The 9,994-nt window shown below is 37.5% G+C and overlaps 1 protein-coding gene across 20 annotated transcripts in view; it reads right to left on the bottom strand.

Moving 5' to 3' along the window:
• Window positions 1-697: 697 nt before the first annotated feature.
• The window catches only part of TERB1 (telomere repeat binding bouquet formation protein 1), a 50,844-nt gene continuing 41,547 nt past the window's right edge, over window positions 698-9,994 (bottom strand). For 8 of the 20 annotated variants that reach the window (XM_049109699.1, XM_049109704.1, XM_049109701.1 and 5 more), the window contains 4 exons: window positions 8,649-8,798; window positions 8,276-8,338; window positions 3,926-4,097; window positions 698-1,256 (listed from right to left, as the gene is read on the bottom strand). In XM_049109699.1, the coding sequence (XP_048965656.1) occupies window positions 713-1,256; window positions 3,926-4,097; window positions 8,276-8,338; window positions 8,649-8,798 (929 nt within the window). In that variant the 3' untranslated portion in view covers window positions 698-712. Of the gene's footprint in view, window positions 1,274-3,925; window positions 4,098-4,439; window positions 4,478-6,413; window positions 6,435-8,275; window positions 8,339-8,648; window positions 8,799-9,994 lie in introns of those variants that run through there. The other 12 variants (XR_007410537.1, XR_007410538.1, XM_025426375.3 and 9 more) reach the window with 12 other exon arrangements.

Below are 9,994 nucleotides of genomic sequence, written 5' to 3'. Positions count from 1 at the left end.
GTTACATCCTTGGAAATCCGGCAAGTGTTAAATTGTAAAAGGGCAAGCAGTGTCTAAATTTTCACAGGACAGAAGATGGGAGTTTGCAACTACAGGTCAGTGAACTTCATCAGCCCTAGGTAGAACACTCCAATGTGACCAGTTGGAAAAGGAAAAGATAGGACCAGATTTACAGTCTTTCTCTTTTTTGCAGGAATACCAGGCAAGAGGATGCTGCAGACGTAGCAAATGCAGTTTTCAACAGAGCATCTGGCAATTCACATCATAGACAAGAAAGTGAAAATTTTAAGTTGAGTGATAACATTGAGGCAGGTTAAACACTAGGCCCAGAGGGGGCTGATGAGCAGGAACAACCAGAGACTGCTAGGAACCTGACCCAACCAACTCAAGTTGCCATCAGGGACTTGGATGAGAATGCAGCAGCACACTTAAGCTGTGGGTGACCTGAAGCAGGAAAGGATGCCTAATATACTGGATGACAAACTGGGTACAGATTATATCTAGCAAGATAAAATTTAACAGACTACTAAAGTAGTGGGGTTAAAAATAAATGCCTAAGAACAAAACAGAAATCAGTTAAAACTATGATCTGTAAATTTTAACTATATTGACTACAGTCTGAGAGATGGTCATGTAGAATAACCAGAAGTATCTTAGGTGAAGTCCATGAAACCTCATTGGGCCCTGCAAAGCTGATTCCTTACTCTTGCAGTCAAGCCACATTACTTTCTGGACACAGCTTATAAAGACAAAGAAGTGTCCAGTGGTCAGTGAGTAAGCTCATAAGAGAGGACACTGTTCTGCTGAGGAAAATGGGGCTTATCAGCATGAAAGATAAAGAATGCAGAGGGAAAAGAAGTGATGGATACCTATTCTTTACCTTTCTCAAGGACTGGTATGTAGAAAAGAAATTCAAATTCTGTGGTTCTACAAAAGGTACTTGAGGAAGGCACATTTCATTAAGTATAAAGAAGAAATGACCATCAATTATCACCCTTAGTAGATTCCATGTTTCTGAGGATTTACATAAAATTAAAGAGCCACCAATATCCAGGTTGTTGTACAGCAATTCATGCCTCTTGCAGCAAACTATAACTGATATCAGTTCCAACTCCAAAGGTCTGTTATTATTAAAATAATTTTTTATTCCCTGTTGATTTGGCCAGGTCTGAATTCCTAAAGTCAAACAGTTCAAATATATGTCATCATTCCTTGGCTTTCCTTTTGATATGCCTTCTTTTTTCCTTTTGATATGCCTTTCCTTTTGATATGCCTGATAAAATAAATAATAAATTTATTTTATTACCAAATATTTGTTTGAAGGAAAAAGGAGCAGCTCATGTTAACTAAAAGTTAGTCAAGGGTTAGGATAAAATTCCAACGGTTCAGAAGGCAATATAGTATTGGTTATTTCCTTTTCTTAATTCTTACTTTTTTATAGGTGGGGAAGGGCAGAGGGAAAGAGAGAATCTTAAGCAGGTCCACACCCAGCATGGAGCTCAGACACAGAATTCAATCTCACAACCCTGAGATCATGACCTGAGCTGAAACCAAGAGTTGGACACTCAGCCAACTGAGCCACCCAGGCACCCCAATATTGCTTATTTTAAATACAGCCTCAGTAACTGAAACAAATCAGTGTCTAAGCTATAGAATGTGGGATCCCTGGGTGGCGCAGCGGTTTGGCGCCTGCCTTTGGCCCAGGGCGCAATCCTGGAGACCCGGGATCGAATCCCACGTTGGGCTCCCGGTGGTGCATGGAGCCTGCTTCTCCCTCTGCCTGTGTCTCTGCCTCTCTCTCTCTCTCTCTCTCTCTCTGTGTGTGTGTGTGTGTGTGTGTGTGTGTGTGACTATCATAAATAAATAAAAATTAAAAAAAAAAAGCTATAGAATGTCATATTTTTGAGGATGCTTCACTTAAGCAGTGTTTGGTTTTTCTGTTACATACATCTCTTTCAATCAATAAAAGAACTATTATCTGGGACCCAACTGAAGTGGAAAAATATGTTTAAGTTGTATCTGAACAATTTAGGAAACAACTTGGTTATCTAAACCAATATGGCTGAAACAACAGACAAAATATTTTCTCCTTTGACCTAAAATAATTTTCATAAATCCTGAGAAGTACAAATCAAAATAACCCACCAAACTATTTAAATAATCCCCATAGTGCTTAGGAAATACTGATAATGGACTAGATTCATTCACACTTTAAACACTATAAGGAATTTTCCTAAATGAAAATTAATCTTTTGTTTAAAAGGACATTTTAGATTTAAATAGAAAACTTTCTGCATATTGGCTCTCTCTGGAACTTTCATTGTGGATCAGAAAACTAAAAAATAAATAAAAATTCTGAGTTTATCAAAGTAGAAATAGTTAGGATGTGAAAAGTAGAAATAGGATGTGAAAAGGTAAAAGAATACAAACTTATAGGGAAATACATTTTGGGACTGAAGAAATAGTATTTCTATCATTAAGTCAGAGACCTACAATGACATGAAGCAGTGAGCCAATGGGTATACACCCAAATACCTATAAGCACAGGTAAGCTTTGAGGCCCTGATACTTAATCACTTTGCCACAGCAACAGCATTTTAAGTATAATACAGGCTGCAATAGCATCCTTTAGGGATCATGATGGGAATATGAAAAGAAAAAGAAAAATAGGAAATTGAGGTCAAATTTTGTTTAAAAACAAGCAATTTGGGGATCCTTGGGTGGCTCAGCAGTTTGGCGCCTGCCTTCAGCCCAGGGCGTGATCCTGGAGTCCCGGGATCAAGTCCCACATCGGGCTCCCTGCGTGGAGCTGCTTCTCCCTCTGCCTGTGTTTCTGCCTCTCTCTTTCTCTCTCTCCCTGTGTCTCTCATGAATAAAATATTAAAAAAAAACAAGCAATTTAAAAAAATGTTCCAAGCTTTTAAAAAGCAAAAGCAGGGGATCTCTGGGTGGCTCAGTGGTTTGGCACCTGCCTTCAGCCCAGGGCGTGATCCTGGAGTCCCAGGATCAAGTCCCAGGATCGAGTCCCGCACCGGGCTCCCTGCATGGAGCCTGCTTCTCCTCTGTCTGTGTCTCTGCCTCTCTCTCTCTCTCTCTCTCTCTCCCTGTGTCTCTCATGAGTAAATAAATAAAATCTTAAAAAAAAAAAAAAGCAAAAGCAAAAAAACATACACCAAAAAGAAGTGAACGTGACCATAGAATTCGGGAGTATTCAAAGGAACTGCACTATCAGCCTCTTGAAGAGGAACATTTTAGTTAACAGAATTTTTTTTAAGGTTCATTTATTTATTAATGAGAGACACAGAGAGAGAGAGGCAGAGAGACACAGGCAGAGGGAGAAGCAGGCTCCATGCAGGGAGCCCGACATGGGACTCGATCCTGGGTCTCCGGGATCACACCCCAGGCTGAAGGCAGCGCTAAACCACTAAACCACCAGGGCTGCCCTAGTTAACAGAATGTTAAACATTGATTTAATGTGTGGGAATTTTACTTGAACAGCTTGGAAAACTATTCTAAGTTCTGGGGAAGAACTTCCACTGAGTAAGAATATACTAAAGTCCAAATGTCTCACATGGTATCCATTACAATATAATGTCAAATAATATTTAAAGGTTGATCATTTTTTTTCTCTGAACTGTGTTCTTTGAGCTTAAAGAAAAATAAAAGCGTAATCCTAAACAAATGTTTGACCTTACAAAGGAATTTTGTTTTACTAAGCTACACATTAAAAATTTATTATTTTACAAATGACTTTAATAATTTGATGAGATAAAGCATCACAAAAAGTATGTAATTAAAACAGTATTCCTGTTTTCAGATTCCCTGTTTCATGAGAGTTTAGAAGAATATTTTAAATTGTGTTTCCTCAAGGCATTGTATTTTAAGAGTTCAAACTAACAAGTATTCCAATCAAGGAGCTACACACTTGGGGTGTTTGGTCAGCTTGTGGTATTTATGAGCAAGATCCACAGCCTTCCGTCCTTGCTGAAAGGGGAAAGACCACAAAATTAAATTCCAATGATTCCCCATTTTCTTAACTCCATTGAAAAGGTAATTTATTTCTTCTTCAGTAAAGTTTTTACGAATTCTTCTTTTTTCTGTAATTAATGAGAATTTTAGAATGTATTAGTACTTGCTGGAAAAAAAAAGGGACTCTTCTTGAGACCCAAATAAGTGCTTAACTTATTCTAAGGATATGAACTACATAGTGAGAAAGCTTCATGCCTGCGCTATTCATCATAGAGAAATCCATGTCACTTTTAAAATTGAGTGCCTACTATGAAGCTAGGCCTTATCACTGTGAATTCTTCAATAACTGTAACTTAATCCCATTGTAATAATACCTGCAACATCTTTCAATCAAGAAACACAAAAATTTATAAACATTTGATTGTTAATTCTCTCAATATTCTTGTGAGGACAATTAATAAACAGCTTACCTATCTTACAGATACAGTCTTCCCAAAGGGCTCCATTACTTCACAGAATAAAAATGAATATCAACACTCGTTATTTTAATTAACAGGCTTGATAATATTTTTAAAGAATAAGGGTCTTTTGAAATTCATTTTAAAAAACACATTCATTACCTATATGGGTGCTCAGCTTACTAAAACTCAAAAAATAGGCTGCACAAGGGGAGGTTACTAATCTGGTTTTTAAGGATACTTTCTAAAACAGAAAATATATATATATATATATATATAATTGGTATCTATAAACATAACTATCTTCTGGTAATGATTACTAGGAAATAGTTTTCCTTTAACCTTTTTTTTTTTTTTTAAGATTTTATTTATTTATTCATGAGAGACAGAGAGAGAGAGAGAGAGAGAGGCAGAGACACAGGCAGAGGGAGAAGCAGGCTCCATGCAGGGAGCCTGACCGCTGAGCCACCCAGACGTCCCTTCTTTAAGCTTTTTCATTCATTGCTAATTCCTGTTATCTTTGTGGATAGATGCTGATAAGGAGAAATGTTTTCTATTTCCACTTAAGGCTGCTATTTACTTCAGTAGGACTTGAAATAGTTGGGGCGAGACAACCTTAGAATATCTTGCCCTTGAGGATCCCTGGGTGGCTCAGCAGTTTGGTGCCTGCCTTTGGCCCAGGGCCTGATCCTGGTGTCCTAGGATTGAGTCCCGTGTCGGGCTCCCTGCATGGAGCCTGTTTCTCCCTTTGCCTGTGTCTCTGCCTTTCTCTCTCTCTCTCTCTCTCTGATTCTCATGAATAAATAAATAAAATCTTAAAAAAAAAAAAAAAGAAAAAAATCTTGCCCCTGCAGGTCAAGACTGTTAGCCATTTGTCTACCTTTCCTAGGCTTTTCCTAGGAACAGAGCCATAGTTCAGATCTTTTAAAACAGTAATGAAAATATTACCAGCAGAAGGCTGAGAAATCATTGAAAATAATGTCTGATTATTACTTAATGGTATTACTTAGAATGTAAGCTCCATGAAGATAAGAATTTTGTCTGTTTTGCAAACCATTGCATCCCCAGTGCCTAAAACAGTGTCTGACACATAGCAGATGATCAATAAATATTTTGTGGAAAGAAAAAACTTAGTGGTAAAAAGTGTTTCAAAACTTATCAATGGGGGCTCCTGTGTGGCTCAGTTGGTTAAGAGTCTGCCTTCAGCTCAGGTCATGATCCCAGGGTCCTGGGATCAAGCCAAGTCAGACTCCTTGCTCAGCGGGGAGTCTGCTTCTCCCTCTCCCTCTGCTACTCCCCCTGCTTGTGCTCTTGTGCTTACTCTCTCTCAATAAATAAATCTTAAAAAACAAACAAACAAAAAACTTATCAATAAATTTACTCTTTACTTTTGGGTCTACTGGAAAACTGCTGTTACCCAAGAAATACAGGATTTCAACTTCACTTGCTAAATGATTTGAATTCATTATATTCAGAAATGGACAGATTATTACAATGTTCAGGATACTAGCATTTGGAAGTTGTTCACATAAAGACAATTCCGACTTTTCTAATGCATCTGCCATCTCACTGAGTCCTATAACTGTGCCCAATTCTCAAAGGTTACTGCAGCAGCCTACGAGGAAGCAGCTCTACCCTGCAAGGCTTCTCTTCTGTGGCTCCTTTAGCACTCCTCTTAATATTGATTGAATGTTAGGAAAGAGTAGGGGAAAGTAGGCAAGAAGGCTCAGTTCTAGAGACCCTTATTTTTCAAACCTTCTCAACACACCAGTTCATCCTGAACGAGAGCCAAGGCTCTTTAAAAGCTCAGATGCTGCAATGGTCTCTTCTCAAAAGAATGGTTCCAAATTTGAATGTAACTTACAACCAAACTTATAGTCATAACTGTCTCTTGAAAAGAAACGGAAATCAAGGGGAGAAAATGGCAACATATCCAAAATTCCTAGCCTGCTTGTAAAAGAGATATAAGACCAAACTACTCCATACCTCAAGATGCCTTTCCAAATTCTAAAAAAAAAAAAAAAAAACAGGCCAAATTATTGACTATTTGGTTTTAGCTAAAGCGATTCTTACAAAAAAGACACATGTATTTATGAGCTGGATATCACTTAACAGTATTTAGGATCCTTCTGTATAATCAAATATAACCATAATTATGTTCACTTCATGAGGCTCTGGAAATGAGTTTACTATGTAAAATGATCATAATATATTTTTAGTTGTTATATATTTGCTTTTAAATCATGTTGTTGAAAAAATCCATTATTAATTTGATGTCAACTCCTTGTCAAAAGCAAGTTTTCCAAGTACAACATGTTTCTATGGAAAAGTAACCATTTTCTAACAGTTTCTACAGAAAACATTACTTCAAAAGGTGGGCTGTCCTATAGGAGTACTGTATGTAATTTTAATTTTCATGCAAAACTTTTAACTTAGAAGAAGATCCAGGGAGACCTAGGTGGCTCAGTAGTTGAGCATCTGCCTTTGGCTCAGGGCATGATCCTGGGGTCCTGGGATAGAGTCCCATATTGGGCTCCCTGCATGGAGCCTGCTTCTCCCTCTGCCTATGTCTCTGCCTCTCTCTGTCTCTCATGAATAAATAAAATCTTAAAGAAAAGAAAAAGAAAAGAAAAGAAAAAGATCCAGATATAAAAAGTAAATTTGAGGGGTGCCTGGCTGGCACAGTTGGAAGAGCACGTGACTCTTGATCTTGGGGTTGTGAGTTTGAGCCCCACACTGGGTCTAGAGATTACTTAAAAAAAAAAAAAAAAAAAAAAAAAAACAGTAAACTTGACATTTCCTTTAAGGCTTTGGAAGTAAAAATGTCCAGGTAAATATATAGCAAAATGTTTCCATATGTATCAAGTCTAAATATTTCTGCAATAAATAACAGAATAACTCTATAGATATTACTAAATTCCAGGGTTTTTTTGACAAGTAAGGTGCTCAACTGCTTATTCTTACTCTGCAGGTATTAATTCGATATGAAGAGAAGAAAATGATAATGTTAAGTCTCTAATAAACTTAGAATGGTGACAAACTTGAAATGTTAACCTGTAATTAAATAAAAATTCTTAGAAGTTAACTCATTGTTTAAGAAGTATTTTGATTTTTAAGCAGGGTTTTGAAGTATATACTATTTGTCTCTTCAATTCTGGTGGTGTGAAGTGCTATAGTTATGAACCAAAATTTGCTGCAAAATCTCTCTGAAGCACTTACACATAGGAGAATAATTTTGTTCTTAAAATAGACATGTGATCCAGAGGCTAGAAGAGGGGCTTCTGAAAAAAGACAGGCTTGCATTTGAATGTAAGCTCTGCCATTTGCCAACTCATTTTACCTTAAAGTGGGAATAAAATAAAACCTACCAGGCAGCCTGGGTGGCTCAATGGTTTAGCGCCGCCTTCAGCCCAGAGTGTGATCCTGGAGATCCGGGATCTAGCCCCATGTCAGGCTCCCTGCATGGAGCCTGCTTCTCCCTCTGCCTGTGTCTCTGCTTCTCTTTCTGTGTGTCTCTCATGAATAAATAAATAAAATCTTTTAAAAAAACAAAACCTACCTTATAACATTATTATAAGAATTAAAGGAAACGTCTATGAAACACCTAATCCATATTAGGTACTTAATGTTTCCTTCTGCTTCTTCCTCAGCTGACAAACAATGGGGGGGAAAGCAACACGAGGAAGGAAAGTGGGAAGGCTCTTGTTTTAGAAACTATGGCCCTCTTCAGAGCCAAGGGTTATCATTTAAGAACCATTAATGATGAGACTGAGAACAATCCTGCAGCTGTCCTCTTTTTCTCAGAACTATATGCAATTTAGGTTTATTTAAAAATTAAATATATTCACTTATTCTTTCAGAAGTAGCAGATTCACTACTGAGTTGTCTTCTACGTGGGGTCAGCAGAATTTCTGAAAAATACAGAAAACATTTAGGATAAAATATCAATCTGAGTAAGAGCACGTTAATTCCATTAGTATGGTATTTCCTACACACCTCCCCCCCACCTTCTAGTGGGAATTCTTAGATGGATTAGGAAGAATTTTTAAACCACCAGAGACTAAATCTGTTCCCTGGGTACATCTTAAAACACTGGTTTCTCAGAGACATTTTCTTTTCAACATTATTTTGGTCTCTAGCTTTTTAATATATTTAATGTTCTGGATCACAGTTCAGAAGGTATAGTCATAATTACAGTTTCAAAGCTGCTGAATTAATTACTTTTGTTACAGATAAGTGATTTCCTTAGTTCATTTTTATATCTGTCTTCAGCTTCCACAATGACTTTATGACGATCACACTGGTATGGGCAAGAGTGCAAGAGCTTGCTAAAATTTCGGCTATTCAGAGATTTTCCTACTGCTATGCAACCTAAAAGAAAACAAAGTAAAATGATGTATAGATTATTACAAAATAGCTAATAACAAATCTATAAAAGCAAATATCTTTATGATGGTAACTGAAGTGAAATCAGGAACTTAATTATAAATATGTCAAGAAATTCTGTCATAAAGGATTAAAGACAACAGATACAATACTGTGAGATAAGTGTTACAATACTGTGTGTAAACACACAATAGGTGTGAACAGTTAGGGTGATATATATAAAAGGACTGTCTAGCTTGGTTAAGTTCTGAGCAGGAGGGATCCCTGGGTGGCGCAGCGGTTTGGCGCCTGCCTTTGGCCCAGGGCGCGATCCTGGAGACCCGGGATCGAATCCCACATCGGGCTCCCGGTGCATGGAGCCTGCTTCTCCCTCTGCCTGTGTCTCTGCCTCTCTCTCTCTCACTGTGTGCCTATCATAAATAAATAAAAAAAAATTTAAAAAAAAAAAAAAAAAAAAAAAGTTCTGAGCAGGAGTCACTATTAGGAAGATATCCAGGGATCCCTGGGTGGCACAGCGGTTTGGCGCCTCCCTTTGGCTCAGGGCGCGATCCTGGAGACCCGGGATCGAGTCCCACATCAGGCTCCCGGTGCATGGAGCCTGCTTCTCCCTCTGCCTGTGTCTCTGCCTCTCTCTCTCTCTGTGACTATCATAAATAAATAAAAAAAATTTTAAAACATTAAAAAAAGGAAGATATCCAAAAGAAGTGACCCTAATGCCCAGTTTTCTTTTTTTTCCTAATGTTTTATTAAGGAAAATTTCAAAGACACAAGAGTAAAGGGAAAAGTATAATGAACTTCCACATAGCTCTCATTCACCTTCAATAATTATTGTCATGGTCAGTCATATTTGTCTACAACCCCCTATACTCTGATCTGCCCCCCATGTATATACTGGATTATGAAGCCTGAAACTGACATTAAAGTATCACTTCATCTGTAAATACTTCATATGCAACTCTAACAGAGAAGGACTCTTTCCTCCAAACACATAAAACCATTATCAAGCCTAAAAAAATTATACCTAATATAATCTAATAACCAGTAAGTGTTAAAATTTCCTCATGATTTCAAAACTTTCTTTCTTTCTTTTTTTTTTTTTTTAAACTTTCTTTTTATGGTTGGTTTGTTTAAACCATGATCCGAAGAAGGTCCATCATTACATTCAATTGAAAGGTCTCTTG

The sequence above is a fragment of the Canis lupus genome, chromosome 5 (genome assembly GCF_003254725.2).
Source record: "Canis lupus dingo isolate Sandy chromosome 5, ASM325472v2, whole genome shotgun sequence".
NCBI lineage: Eukaryota > Metazoa > Chordata > Mammalia > Carnivora > Canidae > Canis > Canis lupus.
The sequence above is the reverse complement of the archived record's forward strand: the minus strand, read 5'-3'. Positions and strand labels throughout refer to the sequence as shown.